Source organism: Phalacrocorax carbo, chromosome 4 (assembly GCF_963921805.1).
Source record: "Phalacrocorax carbo chromosome 4, bPhaCar2.1, whole genome shotgun sequence".
Classification (NCBI taxonomy): Eukaryota; Metazoa; Chordata; class Aves; order Suliformes; family Phalacrocoracidae; genus Phalacrocorax; species Phalacrocorax carbo.
Genome location: NC_087516.1, coordinates 9667919 through 9690046, shown reverse-complemented (window position 1 = coordinate 9690046; position 22128 = coordinate 9667919). Strand labels below are relative to the sequence as shown.

At 44.0% G+C, this 22128-nt stretch overlaps 1 protein-coding gene across 1 annotated transcript; it reads right to left on the bottom strand.

The window, feature by feature from the left end:
* Positions 1-8028: 8028 nt before the first annotated feature.
* Positions 8029-21626, bottom strand: LOC104048037 (uncharacterized). The gene is made up of 4 exons (XM_064448976.1): positions 21366-21626; positions 21031-21188; positions 14204-14292; positions 8029-10335 (listed from the first exon to the last, which is right to left on the bottom strand). Exons 1-4 carry the CDS (start codon positions 21611-21613, stop codon positions 10270-10272), a joined length of 561 nt encoding a protein of 186 aa, XP_064305046.1. The 5' UTR covers positions 21614-21626; the 3' UTR covers positions 8029-10269.
* Between the last annotated feature and the right edge of the window lie 502 nt (positions 21627-22128).

Below are 22128 nucleotides of genomic sequence, written 5' to 3'. Positions count from 1 at the left end.
AGGGGTGTTCTCCACAGTCAGTCACTCAGGCAGAAGTGGCTGGATGCTTTCTCCAGGTTGCTAGTGACTGGGAGGAGTATACGTTTGCCATCTGTATGCCAGTCTCAGCCAGAAAACCTCACGCTTGCTAATTCCAGGCTATGAATTTGATGATAAAGTTCCTGGCCTGCTGTACATTAGGTATCTGGTGGCCCTCCATAAATGAACTGCAGGTCTAAATGGCAACTAATCTTGAGGAGGCAATACAAAATCTTGCTCACATGTCACGTACAATGAAAAATTTACATGGACATGGTACAAATCAGTCCTCACGTCAAATGGAAAGCAGCTAAATGCATTTTTAACAAAGTTTACCCTATTTATCTTCCCAGCCTTTAGCTACTAGTTTGATTTTTTTTTCTTGAGTGTTGCATAGAATTTTAGAATAGAATGATTGAATCATTTAGGTTGGAAAAGGCTTTGAAGATCATCAAGTCCAACTGTTAACCTAACCCTGCATCATGGTTTTGGCTGAGATGGAGTTAGTTTCTTCACTGTAGCTGGTGCGGTGTGTTTTGGATTTAGTGTGGGAATGGTGTTGATGGCACACTGATGTTTTAGTTGTTGCTAAGTAATTGCTAAGTAGGTGTTAAGTGTTGCTAGGTGGTGCTTATACTGGTCAAGGACTTTTCCAGCTTCCCGTGCTCTGCCAGGGGTGCAGGAGGCTGGGAGAGGAGGGGGGCATGGCTGGGACAGCTGATCCGGGCTGGCCAGGGGAATATTCCGTGCCATATGATGTCATGCCTGGTATATTAACTGGGGGGAGCTGGCCGGGGGAAGCAGTGATCACGGCTCAGGGACAGGTGGTGTTGGTTGGCAGGTGTTGAGAGGTTGCATCACTTGTTGTTTGGTTGGTTTTTTACTCTGCCCCCCCTCCCTGGGTTTCACCTCTCTCTCTCTCTTGTTATTTTCATTTTCATTATAGTATTATTTTTGTTATTATTATAACTATTACTGTTTTATTTTAATTACTAAATTGTTCTTCTCTCAACCCACAAGTTTTCTTACTTTTACTCTTCCAATTCTCTCTCTATCCCACTGGGGTGGGGGGAGTGAGTGAGCAGCTGTGTGGTGTTTAGTTGTTGACTGGGCTAAACCATGACACACTGCCAAGTCCACCACTAAACTGTGTCTCTAAGTGCCACATCTATACATCTTTTAAATACTACCAGGTGTGGTGACTCCACCACTTCCCTGGGCAGCCTGTTCCAATGCCTGACCACTCTTTCAGTAAAGATATTTTTTCCTAATATCCAATCTAAACCTCCCCTGATGCAGCTTGAGGCCACCTGTTACTTGGGAGAAGAGACCAACACCCACCTCACTACAACCTCCTTTCAGGTAGTTGTAGAGAGCAGTAAGGTCTCCCCTCAGCCTCCTCTTCTCCAGGCTAAACAACACCAGATCCCTCAGCTGATCCTCAGAGGCTTGTGCTCTAGACCCTTCACCAGCTTTGTTGCCCTTCTCTGGACACACTCCAGCACCTCAATGACCTTCTTGTAGTGAGGGGCCCAAAACTGAACACAGTACTCGAGGTGCGGCCTCACCAGTGCCGAGCACAGGGGCACCATCCCTGCCCTGCTCCTGCTGGCCACACTATTGCTGATACAAGCCAGGATGCTGTTGGCCTTCTTGGCCACCTGGGCACACCGCTGGCTCATGTTCAGGCGGCTGCCAACCAGCACCCCCAGGTCCTTTTCCTCCAGGCAGCTCTCCAGCCACTCCTCCCCAAGCCTGTAGCGTTGTGTGGGGTTGTTGTGACTGAGGTGCAGGACCTGGCACTTGGCCGTGTTGAACCTCATACAATCGGCCTCAGCCCATCAATCCAGCCTGTCCAGGTCCCTCTGCAGAGTCTTCCGGCTCTCGAGCAGATCGACACTCCTGCCCAACTTGGTGTCATCTGCAGACTCACTGAAGGTGCACTTGATACCCTCATCCACATCACTGATAAAGATATTAAACAAAACTGGCCCCAACACTGAGCCCTGGGGAATACTGCTTGTGACCAGCCACCAACTGGATTTAACTCCATTCACCACAACTATTTGGACTCGTCCATCCAAACAGTTTTTTCCCCAGCAAAGAGTACGGCTGTCGAAGCCATGAGCAGCCAGTTTCTCCAGAGAATGCTGTGAGAAATGGTGTCAAAGGCTTTACTAAAGCCGAGGTAGACAATATCCACAGCCTTTCCATCATCCACTAAGTGGGACATCTTGTCATAGAAGGAGATCAGGTTAGACAAGTGGGACCTACCTTTCATAAACCCATGCTGACTGGGCCTGATCACCCGGTTGTCCTGTACGTGCTGCATGATGGCACTCAAGATGATCTGCTCCATAGCCTTCTCTGGCACCAAGATTCTCCTTCTGGCCATTTTTGGAGATGGGTGTCACACTTCCTAACCTCCAGTCAACTGGACATCCCCAGTTAGCCAGGACTGCTGATCAAGCATTGAAAGTGGCTTGGTGAGCACTGCTGCCAGCTCCCTCAATACCCTTGCGTGGAGCCCATCTGGCCCCATACACTTGTGTGTGTCTAAGTGCTGTAGCAGGTCACTAACCATTTCTCCTTGGATTATGGGGGCTTCATTCTGCTCCCCATCCCTGCCTTGTAGCTCAGGGGGTTGGGTGCCCAGACAACAACTGGCCTAACTATTAAAGACTGAGGCAAAGAAGGCATTAAGTACCTCAGACTTTTCCTTACTCTTTGTCACTATGTGACACTTTGTCACCCCCGCATTCTGTAAAGGATGGAGATTCTCCTCAGCCCTCTTTTTGTTGATAATGGATTTATAGGAACACTTTTTAATTGTCTTTTACTGGAGTAGCCAGATTAAGTTCTAGTTGGGCTTTGGACCTTCTAATTTTCTCTGTGCATAACCTCAAGACATCCTTGTAGTCCTCCTGAGTTGTCTGCCCCTTCTTCTGTACTTTCATAAACTTCATAAACTTTCCTTTTTTGCCTGAGTTCCTGCCAAAGCTCTCTCTTCAGCCAGGCCAATCTTCTTCCCTGCTGGCTCATCTTCTGGCACATGGGGACGGCCTGCTCCTTCACCTTTAAGGCTTCCTTCTTGAAGAATGTCCAGCCTTCCTGGACTCCTTCACCCTTCAGGACTGCCTCCCAAGGGACTCTTGCAAACCATGCAAACAAGTGCGCTTTTGCAGTTGATCTTTAGAGAGCTGGCCAAGGTTCAATAGTCATTAAATCCATTGAGGGCCTTCATTTATTCCCAGGTCCAGACCCTCACAACAAATGTTTAAATGAGACTAACTCAAACTCCATCACAATAAAATTGTTTGTTTCTGTTATATAACTGTATGTATGGGACCCAGGTCATTATTTGTAATGAAGAAGGTTTAAATTTTGCAACTTCTCCTTGGGTTTTTGGGTGTTGGTTTTTTTGGTGTTTTTTTTTTGCACAACAATGAAGCATTCTGGATTCTTTACAATCTGTTTTTCAGAATTGTTTTACAAATTCAAAATCACAATTACTCAATGCATTATTGGGCATGGAGTAGTCTTCTGTTGCAGGCAATATACAGCAGTCTATTTAGATACAGAAGGTCGTGTTATGATGGGTCTTGCAAGTCAAATCTAGCCTCTGAACAGAAATTTACAACCTTCTCCATAGTCCTCCTCTGTTCATAGAATAACCATCCTATTCTAACCAATAAAATCAGGGATTTTATAAAATGGCTTAAATGTATAACACTCACCTCTTTATTTCCTGTATAAATCATCTAAATGTTAGCTAAACAGGCAATAGTTAGACAGAAGCTAATTATTTGTGTCTTTCACAGTAGAAGTCATACAGAGCCGCGATGCCTGCAGATTTCACCTTAAAACAATTGTATCTTGAGGATTTTGCTATTTTCATATAAAAATGTCATTATTTGTTTTTAATACATCCACAAGTGAAACACAGTGGTCTACATTCTTCTTATGAAAAGAGTATTACTCCATCGATGAATTTGGAGGCCAGAGATGGCAAAGGAAACATGGCCTGTACCCCAAAGCACCTGAGTGGCAAAGCTGTATCACAGCTCAAGAATTCCTGGTTTCCAAATTTTTCTCCAGGCTTACACTGTGTTTAACTGCTACTGATGAGCTTCACATGCTTCACAGTCCACTATACATTCAACTCCCAAGCACACCTGAGCAGTGAGATACAGGCACAGTTTCTTAGGCAATTATAAAGAAAATAAATTAAACTTCAGAAAATATAAACTTGTTATAACAATATTATTGTCTCTTTGAAAAAAAAAAAACCAAGATCCATAGTTTTACCTCACCTTTTTCATTTATTTACATGGAATGAAATCTGATGTAAAGAGAATACATCCTCTTGAAAAGTGTCATTCTGTCCCCATCTATAATGTACAGACTAGCAAAAGTAGGTTGGTGTATCAACAGTTAGAAAAACCAGGTATATTCAGTAATCGGTGCTGCAGACACCACCTATCTTTAGTACCTTAATGCTTTTAAGATGATGAAATACCTTCTGCACCACTAAAAAAAGGCTAGGCTTCTGTTTGTTATTTCACATGGTCAGTACTTAAACTATGGGTAACATTTAATCTTGAAGCCAGCTTGTGATCAGCTTGAGAAACACAATTTATAGGATCAAATTTCTTTAGTCCTCTGTCCACTGTTCTGTATTTCTAGGGATAGGGCACAGGGGCTTTCCTCTCTACAGGAAAACCTTTTACAATAGAGTAAGGGAACTGTAGGAAATCCAAAAGGCAGTTATTTTAGACATACACAGAGTAAACAAAGCACTGTGTTAGCACAAAACAGGCTTGAATCACCTCTTGTGGTTTACAGTGAGTTCATGAAGAATCCCATGTGGGCATATAAGGGTAGAATTTGAGCCACAGTGTTGAGAAAACAGCTTTGATAATGATTTCAGCATGAACAGAAACATATGGAGTTCAAAGAAGGCATTCAAACAAGCCAGGCTGAACAAAAGGTCCATCATTTACTGGAGACTTTTCTGCAAAGAGCTATTGCCTGGAAAACATAATGATGGATGTAGTGAACTGAAGCTTTAATAATGGACATTAATGAACATCATCAATGTTAATTCTTTTTTATCTGCTAGGGACAGGGCTGTGTTCACACACAGACAGAGCAAGTGGATACATGGGGTTCCTTGCTGTATAAAGCTCCGTCATGGGTGGCTGCTCTGCACTGCAGCTGGTCCTTTTATTTTTGCTTTTCCTCTCCATCATCTTTGAGCTCAATGGCCACCTGGAACTACATGTTTCAGTGATCCAGTTGTTTCGCCTTTGCCATGCAGCTCAGGGATGGAGCGGGTGAGACAGTTTTGAGGAAAGTGGGCTCTGGTAAATTTTACCACGTGCTTCAGTCTCCTCAAGAATGATGAGAATGATGAAGTGGTTTTCTAACAGCCTCTTTGTGTTTCTCATTCCTCCCCTCTGCAGTTCAGGGAAGGAAGTTAATAAATTCAACTTCTTTTCTAGCCATATACAGAGAACATAACATAAGCAGATAAGCTTGTCTACTTTGGCTTAGACCAAAGGCCGTTCTACTGTGGGATTCTTTTCCAGCAGTCAACAAATTATCAAGAGCATATGGGGGGGAAAGTCTTTCCTTCCTTTGCCCATGTGGAGATGCAGAGATGCTGAGCACATGTTCTGAACAGACCCCTGAGGTCTGTTCAAGGCAGAGCCAGAATCAGAAATTGGAAAATCATGGTGTCTTTTCAGAAGTTTAGCAGACAAACCCATCCTGCTTCATCCATCGCTGCCAGAAATTATTTATTTAAAATATTTACTGGAGCAAAAATGAGCCTAATATTTTATACATATATACATATTATACATACACATATATATTTGCAGTTGATATGAGTTTTCCACCTCTATTTAACTTTTGCTGCCAAGACCACTCTTTAAGTGAGTGCTGCCTTTCTCCTTAGCTAGTAAAAGTACCTGAAAATTACTTTTCCCTTAATTTTCAAATCAGCAAGTACTAGTTTGCAAAAAATGCTTCCAGCTCTTCCGTATATTCTTTGGGAACAAGCAGAGCACAAAGCCTCCCTGAGACATTCCATGTTCTGCACAGCTCCAGCTGAGGAGCACAGGGATTATTCACAACTACCTCTTCTATCTACATTTCATTGCACAGCTCTCACAAGCAGGTTCTGGAAAGCTTGGTAAATTCACATGCCGTGCTTGATGAGAATGGGGAAAATAATCCCTTCTTTTGCATCAGTGCGCACAACGTCTCTGTGCTCCCAATTTCAAATCCTGCTCCTGATACCACTGTGCTGGCTTTGTCTGCAGCTCTGCCCTCATTCAAAATGATTGCAGCCTCTGCTTACCACGCACAGCATATAAAGCCCTAGGAGGCTGCAGCTCGGGTTTCTCAGTCAGGAGCACTGATTTTCCAGGAGCTCAGCCAGGCTGCAGAAGGCAGGTATCTCTTTTCCCCTCCAGGCTTGCTCCCCTTTTCTCTCACTCACTGAGTCCTGGCCAGGGAAGGACTAAGCAGAACATTGTTTTAGGCAAGGGGGTCTTCTTCTCTGTCTGCCGAGAGAGAGGCAAAGGCAAACTTTCTGCCTTGGCCCGGTTCCAAAGAAAAAAACTTCCTTTGTGTTTCTCTGCCTTGGGAAAGGCACAACAGCCTCAGAGCCTTTCTTTTAAATTACCTTTGAACTAAACTGGAATTCCTGTTAGCCTCCTTCAGCACAGCAAGTGCTTTCTGTCAGCAGAGTGAGATCTGTCTGCTGGTAGGAAACAAAGTGCCCCCTCCACAGTCCCACTGCTACAGCAGGAAGTTTTGTCTCTTGGTACCAGCCTGGGGCAGGTGAAGGAGGGGGTGCAGAAACCACATGGCTCCGCTTAAGGGAACTACCTACACACTTTATAACTATTGCTTAGAGAATGGGGAATGTATATTGAATGCTCAGATCACCCAGGAGTTACCTACTGACTAGTTCTGGGTACAATGATATAACTGATTTCTAAATATGAGATTTCCATCTGGAGAAGGTATTCCATGGGGCTTTCAGAGTATTCCACATAAAAATATGGGGAAAGAACACCAGCCCATACACTAGCCAGGTTCAGCTAGCAATAATACTACTTAGCTTTGATGTTACCTAACAGGAATCTTCATTACAAGCGAGATAAATTGTGTTCCCATTTTTCAGAATGAAATCCAGAGACATGTCTTCAGAGAGTTGTCCTGAGACTCAGCTCAAAATTTACTAACTTTCCATAAATACAGAATTACACCCAAAGAATGCATTAGCTCAGGTATGAGAAGCTCTGGATATGTGGAGATCACCACCAAGATTTATTCATCACCTTGCCTACCCAGAGAAAGCACCACGCTAACATGATTACACCATTTATCTCATAGGGGCGACTTGGCTGTGCATCTTTACAGCCTACCGCTTGCACGCCGCCTTGTGTACAGGTGCCACGTGCCCAGGGCTACCTGCAGCAGCACTGCACCAAAAGAAAAGAAGACACGTCTTGGTTTCAAAAGGTCATGAGAACTGCCTTGGTTCTGCAGCAAAACACTGCTGGAAGTGTAGTTTGGGAAAACAGATTTCCTGCTTTAAGGCCTCCTGCAATTAAATCCTTTTGTAAAATACATGGTTTCTTCTAGTAAGTGGAGACTCAAGGGGGTTCTGAATTCAAATTAACTTCATGAGCAATACTAAATTAAAACCATCTACCTCATTTTTTTTTTCTTCATGCCATCCAGCAATTATAAGGAGCTTTATCACAATCACCAAGTGCAGAGTACTCTTCATTTCAAATAAGAGTGAGCTTGATTTTATACTTCAGCAAATAAGAATACATTCATAAATTTAGCCTAAATACAAGATTTATTTATTTTTGTATTCGAAATAGCAATTATTCTCTGTGGATTTTCCACCTAATTAAAGACCAGATATTTATTAACGTATAGGCACTATCATTTTTCAAATCAGTAACAAAGCACACCAAATACTATAATGCATCTTGCCCTTTTATTGTATTGTTTTATAAACAGAGGACTACATACAGAATCATCACTGCCATCACAACCATAAATGTTGCAGTGTCACTCTGATCCCTTTGGGAGTCAGAGAACATCCACTTGTCATTCATTCCACCTTTTTATCATAACAAGCTGCATATATCAAAACTCAGCTGTGAGCAACCATTTTTCTAAATAAAAACACAGCCAAAAAACCAGTGAACCAGTGCTTGCTAACAGGACTTTGCAAGATTCTTTAAGGTACCAGCAGAATAAGCATGCACAATTGCAACACAAACCCTAGACATGCTGCCCCCTGACAGGTGAGCTGTGCTGGAAAAGTCACAGGTTCAGTGCTAGAACTCTACCTCCTGAAAAAAACAACTCAAAATTATGCATTACTTTGGTTCAAATCTAAGTGGGAGTAAAGTAACCTCAGGTTGGTATTTTGCAAAGGAGTTGTGTTAAACCTATTATTTTATCTGTAAAATAAAATATGGTCTATGATAAGAACCTCTATTGCTCCCATCAGTCAGCTACCAGTGGTACAGTGGAGTGTAATGCTGCTAGAAGCACTATCTTGCTGTGTCATGCTGCCTCTCTTTCATACAAACTAGGTCCTGATGACCTATGAAGGGTTTTTCTAGAATACTACAAGGGACAAAGCAAATTTCTTACTTGGAATGCAGGTGCAAGGAAGCTTTTCCTTCCCGAGAACCACATGCCTTTCAAACAACTTTGGCAGAGTATATGGCAATACACCCCTTTGGGTTATTGAGTGCGACTGCACACAAACTAATAAGTTGGCAGTGGGTCACAGTTCCCTACTTCCCTGTGCCTAATGTGGTAGACTAAATGGGAGAGAAGCGGTTTGGAAACATGCAGATAGCTACCATCGCAACTTGCTGAGCAGCCTGACAGCAAAATAACAGCCACTTATGGGAAGATATCCATATTAATAAGAGTTGGTAAAATGACTTTGAAAACCACTGTTGTTGATACTGCTCCCATATTCTTGTTTGTGTAAAAGTTTCTAGCCTGTACATAGATGCTCTAGCTGATATACAAATCTCTATTAATTATACTTTGGGGATGATACTTTAAGTGCTATGAAAAATCTATTATTATCCACAAGAACTTTCCATTGGGGCCATTTTCTGCTCTCCTCCCCAAAACAAAGGAAAACAATAAGAAAGGATTTGCTATTCTTTTTCGAAGAGTAACAAGGTGCAATCTCATCATCTACTACTACTACACTGCCTAAATTGTTTTGTTCTCTCTTGTCTCTCACTGACTACACCAGGACTACTAATAGTATCAGCCCTGTAACCCACTGCTATGGAGTGTAAAGTCCATGTAAGAGCTATGGACCATTTTGGTAGAACTTTAATATTTCTCAAACTACAGTTTGCAGGATACTCCTGGGCAGGCAGGCGTTTTGTAGGCTCTCTGCCAAAACTCTCTGTAGAGGCCAGTTTGAGTGGTTCAATCCAGTATGTGATTTGCTTAATGAAAGACACTTCTCCAGACGATTTTGGCAGACACAATCAGTTCAATTGCCAGGCAGTATTCATGCGATTACAAATGTTACTGATCACATTAGATACTTAATAAATCTCTCTAAAAAGATCACAGCTACTGTGTGGCTCTGAAGAAATTAAAATTGTGATACAGATTACTGTGTTTGCAGTGCACTGGACTACTGATACAATTGGGAACAAATACCTGCCTTGGACTGCCAAGCAGTCAGTGACAACTATTAATTTCTATATAAAGTCATGACTACTTGTTTGTAAATGTTTAGCTATGTATCATTGCAAAGTAGTTTCCTTTTCATGTTAGGGACACATTCTACCATAAAGATATTAAGGAATTTGACTTCACTGACTTTCACAGATCTATGGCAATTCACATGGGCTGAGGGGTTTACCTAAGAGTCCAAGGACAATTTCTGGCTTGAAATACCAGAAAAGTGAGATGCTATCCTTACATGAAACCCATGAGTGAGACTTTGGCACAGTTTCTTCTGTTGACATTTCAGCAGATGCACTATCGCATACAGTAATGGTAAAACACATCAAAGCAAAAATGATCTAGCCGAGCTGTACCTGTTTGGATAAAAATTGTTTTCCTTGCAGTGTCGTACAACTTGCACTCTGCATCTTCCTGTAATTTATTGAACAGCATTTTAAAAAAGAATAAATGTCCATTGGCCAAATCCCAGTGCTCTTTTCAGTGTATGGCACGAAAGCAATCACACAGGCCTCTCTTTTCTGCTCTCATGAAGAGGGTTTCTGTCTGCAAAAAAACATGGAATGAAAGAACTGAATATATCGCTTTAGAAGAGTATATAATTGATTAGACTTAATCCCTCCACACCACTGTAGTCAAGGTGCTTTTCTGAGTGAAAAATCATCATTATTACTGCTGGTTTTCATCCAGAAAAAGTGATGAAATAAGTATATTCAGAATCGAGATGCATGGAGAGTATTTTATAGTTTAAATGTTTTCATTTTCACAGTTAACTTCTAGGGAGTAGGCTGTCAAAATTATTAAAGTGTCCTTTATAAATGATGGGAAAAGTTCCAGTTTCAACTGCACTGCTCTTAATTCCTTCACAGTGATTGATGGCTTCCTGTTGATGATGTCTTCAGTACTGTATAATTTAGTTGCACCAGATAGCATGTGCTGAGGAGCCAGTTGTGCTCTCAGTTACACCGCTGTTTCTCTAGAATAACTCTGAGTTCAACCCAGCTGTCAGTCTAACCTTGTTTTCTGAAACTCATAATCTTTCAGGGCAGATCTAGACTTGAGTTTATGGCTCCTATTTTAACCTCAGTTAATGTACTGACAGTTGCCTTATTATCAGCTCCATTTGGAGCCGTGCCCCCAGAACTCCATCGAAAGCTTAAAAACCGTTGTCTATAATTTAAAATTACTTGTTCTTGTTTTTGGAGCATCTTAGTGGAAAAGCATTTACAAGCTTCTTTTTCTCTGTATCCAGGAAAAAAATTAACTTCAGATCCTCAAAGATATTTAAGTATCATTTATTTAATTGTGATCAAATAACTTAAATCTTTTGTGGGTCCTGGTCTCATTCTTTGAGAAACAAAGGCTGAATTTCTCAAACGGCACCATCATTTCAAAAGCTGAGTCTCTTGCAAGACTCAAAGTAAAACTGTTGGTTCAAGCAACTCACATTAGCAAGTGCACTTGTGACTGAAGAGAAACTCTTCCTGAGCATATCTTGTGGTTTTTACCCTGTGGCCTGTGGTCCCTGAAGTAGTTTGTAGACTGACTTTGAAGAGTTTCTTGAAGGGAAAAAAGTTACCAGGCTTATATTCACCATGAATGGGTTTCCCATCTGCACTGGAAAAAACCTTCAAAGGTTGAAAACCACTTGTTAAAGAATTACTAAAATTTTACTAAAATCTGTGTGAAACAACAAGGTCTTCAGCCTGCTGGTGTTCCTCTGACATGATGTCTCCTGACAACTTAGAAACAGCAACAGGCTAATTAACAAGGACACACAGTTTCCAAAGGAGTAGCTGGGCACCTCTACCTTGCTTGGCCAGCAGTACCTCTGTACCCCAGCAGTTCCCACTCTCTACTGCTCATTTCTTGTTCTCAGACTGCAAGCTTCTGCAGGGAGAGGCTGTTTCAGAACTGCCTTTCCCTCCCCTCCACAGCCCTCTATCCTTTTCAGCTCAAACTTCCAACATCCACCTTTGCATTAAAGAGGACTTGTTCACTTCCCTTGTCTGCTTTCACTTATCAGCTTAGTGCAATGGCAGGCATTTTTAAACACTGCGCCTCACTTGTACAGTGCAATCCTGGATGAGTGAATGATCTCATTGTTGGGAGCCCAGTAGAAATCATAGAATCATCTTAACATCACACAGGCTTATTGGATTTCACCATAATGCCAACAAGCTGTCACTGTTGCCACAAACCCTGCCTAAGCATCACTTGTGACTATTTACAGGCAGGAAGAGCAGCTCTGGGAGCACTCAGTTGTGAACTGAAAGACTATGAAAAAGAAACATCAATTACAAAAACTAATTGGGGCCCTATTGGCATTGGCTTGGGAAGCCCCTGATAGGAACAGTCCTGCATGGGGCTTGTAACAACAACTTTCAAGACTTTTTGTTGAATGAAGTTATTTGTGTGTAAAACTCGGGAAATTATAGTTGGTCAGCATGAGCCAAGCACCAGTGATTAAGTAAGGATATGGAGGCTGGACTTTTCAGAGAATAGAAGGCCACAGTGTGCCATTTGTAGGGCCCTGGCCACTGCATTTCACTCTAGTACCTCTGCATCATTCAATAATTTGTATTTAACTAAAGCATCTCTTCCAGAAATGCTGTTGGAGTCTCAGTCCAAAGGCTGGAAAAGATGGACATTTTAATACCCTTAATACACCCTTTATTTACTAGTAGTATTAAACTCTCACAGTTGTCAAAGAGTGGGTGATGTTCCAGATAACTGGTTATGCTTGTTTTGGTGATGCATTGTTCCTATGCCCCTTGTTCTGTAATACTGAGAGCTGTCTGAATCAGTGCCTTGGCATCTCAGGCCTGTCCAGGTCCTCACAGAAACAGAAGTTTATCTTGCGGTGCTCTGGGAGCAGCCTCTCCCTTCACACTCTGCCTTACCTCTTACAAGACAGCGTTGCTCTCTGATGGGTTGTGTTCTCACACCGCCCTCCAAATAGAAGAGCCAATACAGATATGTCCAAATATCTCTGTAAGTGGAAGTAAGGAATTTTGCTGCCTCTACTGCATTAAAGAAATCTTCCGAGTGCAGCTTAGACAGAAATTTAGTACCTCCTTTAACTTCCCATGTAAAGCCTGGTGACAGTATAAGAACCAACACAGCTGTGACTGCACATGGTCTTACCGTGTCATGTGTGGATACAAAACATTTCAGCTGAACCTAGTCCAAACAGGTGAGACCCTGCTATGCAGCAGTACAGCCCAGCACAGCTGCTGGAGGTAAAGCCTCTCTGTTCACAGTCTACCACTTAAAAGTTATTTAGTATTACACTAGTGCAACGTAACCCATACTGCACTCAGAGTTCTGCCCTAATCAGTTTGCTATTGATAGCTCAAAAAAGCTAAAGTCACTCCAACCTTTATTGTGTGGGGCTCTACATGATTGCCCAAGGTCACAAGAAACCAAAGGCAAAGCAACATAATTGCCCTTCTGTGTTATAGTTTGAGACACATAATTGATTTACATCTCTTTGGTTGACTCTGCTGTGAATGACAATTTGAGTGGAGCATGACTTTAGAGGAACAAGGAGCCCTTCTCACCTACCAACAGAGATGGCACTGGTCAAAGGCACTGCGTGAACACTTAAGGGAACAGGGAGACGTGGCTGCGGACTGGTTTCACTTACCACAAGTTGCTTTACTGTCATATTGCCAGTGTTAATGGAGCTGTTAGGGAAGGAGAGGTAGGACAAGCATACATGGAGGGGCTTTATTAGAAGTGAGGGACCTCCTGCTTCTTGCAAACTTCAGACAGCATGGGAACCACTGTGCTAAGTTCTACCCCAGCCAGTGTTTGTGCATATATATGAACCCACCTATGTATGCATTGCTAAAATCAGGGCATTTAACACTCGCTCATTTGTTGTTCATTGGGACCTTTGCAGCACAAGACCAGCATGTGAAGTTGCAAAACGCCGTGTGCGCTGTGATACCTGAGCAATTGTGCTTCCCCCTTTTCCATGGAGTATTGATCTATGACCAAGGAATATATGTGCTTCCCTTTTTTTCTCTGCCAGCTCTGCCTGCTACCTTCTTGCTCTCTCATTCTCTTTCTGCTCCTGCCCAGTGAACAGTCCTCAGCTCAGAAGCAATGTTGTGGGGAAAGGGTAAATCATCTTTCTTGTTCTTCTCTCCTTCACACATCTTATTTCCTTCTCTGTTTGTTGCGGGGACTGTCTGGGGAAATTCCTTAGCCTGTTATGCAAGAAGTCTGACGAGATGATCTCTAATGGACCTGTCCAGCCTGGTAAAAATAATCTGTACTTGGTACAATCCCATTTGCTGAAATGGACGTGAGTCAGCAGAGATGTCATGTCTGCTGTACACAGACAGGCAGACCTGGCCGCTTGGAGATAAAGGCTAAGTAAAAGCATTTCTATAGAAACACATACCCGCGTGTCTAGATTATACGCCGTCTTCTTTAAATCCTGCAACGCCCTCTGCATGAACTCAAATGCATGGCAGTCAACACAGGGACGACCTGGAAAACGGTACAGAATAAGACATCACTGTCACAGCATGAAATTTGGAGTGTGGTAGTTCAGAGAGGGAATACTCAGAGACCTTGCAATGCCAGGAGAAACCCCATTTTACCAGGCATCTGCACCTGCATGTGTACGAAGTTAGGGCTGCCTGTGGACAGGGCTGCGTCTATACTTGTACAAATGTGTAAGGACCAGCAAAAACACAAGAGCATTTTGCTGTGCGTGCTTTTCTGAACACAGCCCACACTTGATTCTGCCTGGTGCTGTGTGCCTTCAGCCCCCAGCCTCCCCCTTTAAAATGGAAAACCTCAAAACTTCTCAGACAGGGGTTAATTCTCAACAGATACACTGAAAATAGCAGTTTGCAGTGGTTCAGAAATCAGAGAGGCAGGTCTGTTTTTACAGGAGCTCTTACAGAGCAGCTTGGCAAGGGACAGTGCCAGATCTGTATTTGCTTCCTTTCACCTGCTGCTGTATTTTTTCTCTGCCAGGAATGCAAAGCATCCCACTGGCTCTGCAGCTGGTGCCAGTGTGTGCGCACACAGGGGCAGGGCAGCGAAAAGGCAGAGAAGAGGAGGGGGAAGGGACCTGACAACAACTAAAACGGTTCACTTCTGGACCTGGACATTTCTGCTCTGCCAGGAGTCCCCCTGCACTAATATCAGGCCCTTTCATTCAGTCACCAAGTTAATGAAGTGTGGGTTTTCAGAAGAAGAAATTGCAGATACTGGAGGAGATGAGGGGGGGAACAGGGAGAGAGAGCATTTTACATTGATCACAGAGCCCCCGTGTTGGGGGGGAGTGCAGAAATCCTTGTCCATAGGCAGCCACTTGTGCTGCTCTGACAAAGCAAAGGGTGTGCAAAGCTGTTGCTGAGATAGCTGGGGAGCTGCCCAGAGCCAGAGGCCTGCCATGCAGTGCTGCAGCACCCCACACCTGGCACCCTGCTGCCAACATGCACTTCAGAGTTGAGCCTGATGAAAGGGAGCAGCCAGAGTGCTTCTTGGTTCCCAGCAAGCCTCTTAGGGGATTTGACCTGTTGAGGAGGTGTTTTGCTCCCACCCATCCTCCTCCATCGCCCCTCCATGAAGCTCACTTCTCAGGGAGACCCAGGGATCAAGCCACGAATTTAATTCCAGGGATAAAGGGGGATGCAAAGTCCCCACCTCTGTAAGAACAGCATCACTCACAAAGATTCTTTCCAGGCCTGAGAGGAGTAGCAACAGGATGGTTTTGAGCACATTTTAAAGATACTCAACCCCATCTTGTTTTCAGTATTTCAGCAGTTTAATAGTTCTCACTTCAGATCATGAAGCAGAGACCTTAGAAAGAACCTGCATACTCAGTCTGCTGTCAGCAAATCCACCATTCACTTGGGGCCATGGCCTGCTCCTCCCCTTGCTGTGCTCTTCTCAGAAAGCACCCTGTCCTGGCTCCACCTCAGTGAAATGCTGCACACTCTGAAGTGCTTGTCACTAAAGTGTCCTCAAAATCAGAACTTGGAGAAAAAATAAACTATGTGTCATAAATTAATGCACTCTGCTCTGCCAGTGTGGAGAAAGCATCTTTCAGGAGAGCCATGAATTCCATAGTCAGTCACTGCTTGCCACCCAGGAAGTCTTCCCAGGCCTTCACGAAGGCATGGCTGCGCAGGATCATTCACTGATATTATGGCAGCAACTGCTCCTGGGTGGACAGGGAGGTACTAGTGGAATGGCACAGCCATGCCAAGTGGTTATTTCTGCCACCCCCCATGAAGCAGCTGCCCTGACATCAAAACAGCTTCTGCAGGAAAGTGGTGGTTGCACAGGGGATACCTGCCCGTACAGGATCAGCACAAGCAAAGCTTCTAACATGGCAGAGCTCCTCAAAGCCACAGTGCAGATGCAGACAGTTCCACCACATAGTGGGATATTCACTCTCTAACATGGTTTCCTGAGCTGCCCTCCTTGATGGAGGGTCTTTCTCCAGGCACAGCTGTCTCTGGGTCAGGTTAGTGCCCCTGCCTGCTGGGAGCTAGCAGCCCTGCAGCGCTGGCAGTGGTAGAGCTTGTGTGATTCCTCCAACCAGCTATATCCCAGGATGGGACACATCATTTTGATTTCCAGCAGCACAGAGAGGACTCACTGAAGCAGCACCACTGGCGGATGAGAGGACAGCTGTACCTGGGAGGAGGTGACAAGCAGCTGGAGAGGTGGCTGGCTATAAGCTCTTCCACCCATGCAGCCCTGCAGAGCATGCGTCTGTTCAGCACTTTGGGGACTGAACTAGGGCAGTGCTGATCTCTCCAGCAACCATCTTGTACTAGCACAGAGCAACTTGAATGCAGTTTCCCAAATAAAATAAGGGCAATATCCCACTACCTGGAAAGCCTATAGCTACAGTCAGATTTTTACCAGCAGAGCTGGCCAAGTCCTGACTCTAGCCAGGCTTTTAATCTATTATACTAGCCAGACTCTCACAGTAGCCAATAGTAGATACTTAAGGAAGATATAAGAACAAGCTACTAGCAATGCTCTTCTAGCCTACAGAGAGACTGGAGGATATCCTGAGTCTGGCTGGTGTTTTTACATCTGATAAGCCTTCTATGACTTTTTCTCACATTAATTTGCCCTGTTGCTTCCTGAATCAGTGTAAACTTTTGGCATCTACAGCATCCTGTGGCAATGAGTTCCACAGCTCAGCTATTCACTGCATGAACAAAACACCATTCCTGTCTGCTCCAAAGTTAACATCTGCTGCTTTCATTTCCTGCCTCTGATTTTTGCATTGGAAGAGACAGTTATCAAATATTCACCATCTTTATCCCACTTATGACTTTGCTGCTCTCCATCATTCCCTGCTTCTGTGTCTCCTTTCCAGACCAAAGAGCTGGGCTGCTAAACTGACCTATCTAGCTGGACTTAATCTCTCTTCATGCTCACAATATTTTCAGTAGGATGCCCATAGACATTTCCCCGAGGTAATGATGTCTAAGGGTCTGTTTTCACAAAGGTTTTAAACAAATCTAAATAGGTGCTGTTGCCAATAGGAGCAATGCCACCCTGCTTTCTATCCCTGGCTACATGTTCCCCTACCTTTGCTTGCTCACAGAAGGAATGACCATGTAGTTGCTTGGTCAGCTGAACCGCTGATTTTTTTTTCTCCAGATCAGGTCCTGAATGCTCAAGTTCTGAGGCCAGACAAGAAATAGGGCAAGGACAGGAGGCCAAGTTATGGGGAGCAGAAGGGCAGAGGCAGCATAGGCTTACATCAGCCTAAAGCAATCATGAAACCAAACCTGAAGTCACATCATAGCAGAGTGCTATTAATTCCTTGCTGACAGCTGGGAACAGAGTATCATTCATAGGGAGACTTTACAGGTTTGTGGATTAACATAATGAGAATTATCAAGAGTCAGCTATAATTCTTTAAATGGGTCCTGTCAGCACGAAGACTGTATGTGTCTTTGTGTGTTTGGGGAGAAGTGGGGGAGGAGAGCTTAAAATATGCTTCTTGGCTTCTTCTTGGTAAAAAACTGGAACTGAAACCACTGTGGAAGTCCAATTTACTTTCCCTTGCATGCAGATGGCGTTTACTCTTTGTATTTCATGCACCTTGGCTAACGAAAACAGACTGACCAGCTTCTGTTCTTCAAATTCCACATTTCAGCTTTCACAGTGGGTGATCTGGGCTATAAATGCAATGGGAAGTTGGGGAAATTATTCGGTTCTTTTTAGTGGATTGCACAGAACTTTAAAGAAAAAATCCGCAAATATTAGTAACACCACTTCACACTTGAACAGTCTTTTGCTTATGCAAAGTGCTATGTGTAAAGTATAAGGATATGATTAATCACTGCTAATTAGCATTATTCATAAAAAGCTGGGCCTGGCTCTTTGGCTGGCAGAAAGTATGCCAAGTGGAGAACAGGTGATGGTACCCCAAGCCAGATATCAGTGCCATACACAGGGCAGGATCTGTCTGCAACGCTAAGAACTGACTCACTCTCACACTTCTCTTCTGTGACTCCTGCACCTCCCACACTTGCACGAGAGCATTGCTGCCCCTCTCCTGCTCGTGGTGCTGCAGGAGGGACACATTTCTCCCACTGAATGGGAGAGAGAGGCTGTAGTGCTGCGTGGTCTGTGAGGGACTGTTCCTGCTAAAGGCATGTTCCCAGTCCCATGCCATACACCTGGGAACAGAGAAAAGCATTGAGCACCACACTAGTCTGCCCTGCAGGAGGACACTTAGTATGATCCATGTGCATCATATATCCCAGTCAAGAACACATACTAGGGCCCGTTTTGCTCCCTGGGTCACCCAGGATCACACAGCCACCATTTTACCTGGGCTGACAGTATGGACTTAAGCACCAGCAACAGGAAAGGTGTGCACATGTGCTGCAGTACTACCACCACCAAAATGGGTCAGCGCCCAGGAGGATCAACTCCTAGATGAGAAATAGCCAGCCAAGCTGACATCAAGCAGGAGAAGATCCAGGAATGTCTGTACTAGATCACATCAAAGGTCAGCCTGGCCCAGTGTTTTGTCTTCTATAGACTACATCTCTTGTAGTATGTTAATGTGTCTAGGAGCATTCCCAAGCTTTGACAGCAGCTGGCATGGGAGAGCTCATCTCTGGAACAGTAAACTCTGTTCCAGATAGGCAAATGGCATCTTGTCATGGACAAAATTGTGCCAGGGACCATTCTCGCAGGTTACTAGTGCAGTCATGTCCCCATGTCAGGGAACGTCCGTCCGCACTGATTATAGATGTGACCTTCATGGCCAACAATGAATGTCTGTGAAAGAGCACAAGGACAGGGCAAGTACAGAGGGGAGTGGCCCCGAAGACCCCCTCAGGCCTCAGGAGTATGCGGAGGCAGCTCCTGAGCCAGAATAACTGCTGCTGTATCTAACAGGCCTTTCTAAGATGTTTTTCCTTAACTTTACCCAATCAGTTTTGAAACCCCATGCAAACTTTGGCCAGCCACAGTGTCCTAAGGGAGGAGTTCCACAGGTTAACTATCAGGAAGAGCCGTGGTGGGCAAAGGAAAGTACCTGGAGCGCTTAGCAGCTGTGCAGCACGCTCAACAAATGGCTCATTCAGAGCATGCCGAGTTCCTTGTTGCTTTAAAACTCTGTCTCTGCAGCAGCACAAAACAATTTACAGTTCATGATCAGCTGAGAGTCTTCCCCCTGGCCTGGCTTCAGACATAAATACTGTTAGGCATTTGTAGCAATGCTACCAGCCTCCATAACTCAGGACAGAGCAGCATGTCTCTGCAGAAATACTGGCCACAGAAACACTCTGACCTGGCCTTCATTCCTCACTCTCACATGCAGGAGTAAGGCAAGACAAGGAATCATTCTCAAGGGCTCTTCAGGGGACTTAGTAGGTTGGCCACAGAATATCAAAACAATGAGATAACTCTTTGAGATTGGGGTCAGAGACCCTGGCCAAAAGTTTTGTTCTTCTGATAAAATGGGAGTTTCCACTACACCAGCAGAACAAGGAATCACCATATACTTTTCCCAGAAATGTGTTGACTTGCCCTGCTAGCACAGAAAGGGCACATATAATTTATTTTTCAAACATGATTTTCTCCTTGAGGACATAAAATGGACTACTTGCCACAAAACTTATTAAAGTTAATTAATGCCTAGAAAACAGACACACAAAGTAGAGATGAGGTTTGTTTTAAAACAGACCAAAACTTAGCACTAATTAAAAAAGAGACAATTAAAAAAGAAGATAATTCAGCATTTAAGTCCTGTAGATACAAATACACATAGGTGTATTTGAAAACCGGTAATGGAATTATAGAAGAATAAAAGCAGGGACTAAATCAGGTCTTGTGTTAAATATTTTGGTAGTCATGTAAAAAGATAGCTGTGATACAAAGTAAGCATGACTAAGAACTAGAGATTGGTTTGTATGCAATAACATTCCATTTTTCCTTTTCCCCCAGAGGATATTTTAGTTCTCTAATGAGTGGATACTTCCCACTTGCTGTCACCAAAACACCCTAAGAACATTGACTCCATCTCCTAATATCTTTGAACTATTGCCTCATTTTGGAGCTGAGAAAGCTTAACTAGAGACTTGCTCAAAACGACAGAGGAAGGTAATATAAAGCTATGATCCAAATTCAAGAGCTCCCAACTCCACGGTGTGCTCAAGCAAGTCTGTCATATTTATTTATTTTTTAGGTTTGCAGAATAGCAGCATGATTTCAGGAATCTATATGTGATTTACAAATACACTCTTTGGGTCAACTTCCCCTGTGCCAACCTATAGCAGTTACAAGAAAATTGAACTGGACCTATTGTTCCAACCAAATACTAAAATAAGCAAAATGTAACACCCTAGTAGAAATAAACACAAATTTTCTTCTAACAATATCCAGACTAGCGAGGATGTCACATGTATTGTGGCAAATCTGGAAAAGAAACTCTCGAGAAGCAGATCTAAAAGACCTACAACCAAGGAGCTTTAAAACAAGCTCCAATCAATATTATAGTATGCAGTTAGTAGTTTTTCCTAAACAACTACCAATCCTTTGCTTGCTTGCTGTTTTCATGTGCTTTCCTGGCACATTACAAATTCATTGTTACTCCCTCGCTAATCAGGCAATGCAATGTTCCCCTGGAGCTTAATATCTGTGCGGCTGCTATGGGTTAAGCGGAGGAAACAAAGCAGGACGTGGTGCAGCAGGAGGGCATGAGTGTGCACAGCAGGTACGTACTTTCTGCAGGAATGACACTCCCAGAGTCCTGACTGGCCCCTACAAGCCTCACACTTAGCAGGCCAACCACCGAGATGAATGGGATCGCCACACGCATCACGCTCCAGACAGACGGCAACGCCATTACTCTCATCAATAATTCAAGCTTTCTTCCCTGCCTGAAACAAGGAGAAATAGTGAAAATCAGAAGTTTGCTCCCAGCATGCTTCCCACAAAGGAGTGGACGAGACATGGTAAGCACAGACCCGCATGTACATGCAAACCCACATGCACACATCGCTGCAGTGACACGCCATGGGCTTGCGATGCACCCCAAGGACCAGTTTGCCAAGTACCTGATCTTTCTCTTCGCCTGTGTGCCAGACCCTCGGATCAGCTGTAGCAAGCAGGCGAGGCTCCAGCAGCCACTCTGAGCATGCGCTCCCCCTGCATCCCCCCTTCCCCGATTAGGGTCATTGCCATGGAGATTTGCTATAGCAACACTGAAAATTGGAGCTGCCAAGGGAAGAAGATTTAAAGGGACCACAATGTGGTGGACGGTCGCTGCTGTACTCCTCCTCTGCCTCCGCTCCTTGAAGGCCATGTCGTCTCCTTGGCAAACACTGGCTGCTGCCACCCACATAAGAGGGTCTTAGGCAAGTTTTGTGTTTGTTGCTTTTATTCCCAATGCTGAAATATGCAGCTCCCATCACTTGATTTAGCTGCAACTCACATAAAGTGAGATTTTGTTCCGGGAGGTTCAAACGAGATGAAAACTCAGAAGTTTCCTTGGTAAAATAAAGATGCAGGGCCTGCTGATGGCACCCTGGGCTCGGGGGCAGACTCCATTATGGGCTTTGTTTAACTACACTGAAAATGAAGCCTTGTGGAGAACAGCAACATTGGCACACGGACCAACCAGGAATACGGATCCTGCACAGCATCACACTAGGTAACCATGAACACAGCCCAGCCAAAACCTGTGCAACACAGAAGTTTAAGGTTCCTCACTTCAAGCTCAGCTCTTGATCTGGGATTTTGCTAATAGGCTGTGTCCTGACAAAGCTCAAGCATGAGCCCTCCTGGATAGGAGATATCCATAAGGACCTGGCTGAACTC

Bases quoted from the DNA above. Each gene is read 5' to 3' on its own strand.
- LOC104048037 (XM_064448976.1), bottom strand. From the start codon at position 21,613: ATGGCCTTCAAGGAGCGGAGGCAGAGGAGGAGTACAGCAGCGACCGTC. The intron at 21,189-21,365 runs GTACTTGGCAAA...TCCTTGTTTCAG, and splicing joins CAGGCGAAGAGAAAGATCAG to GCAGGGAAGAAAGCTTGAAT. The intron at 14,293-21,030 runs GTACGTACCTGC...ACCGTTTTCCAG, and splicing joins GAGTGTCATTCCTGCAGAAA to GTCGTCCCTGTGTTGACTGC.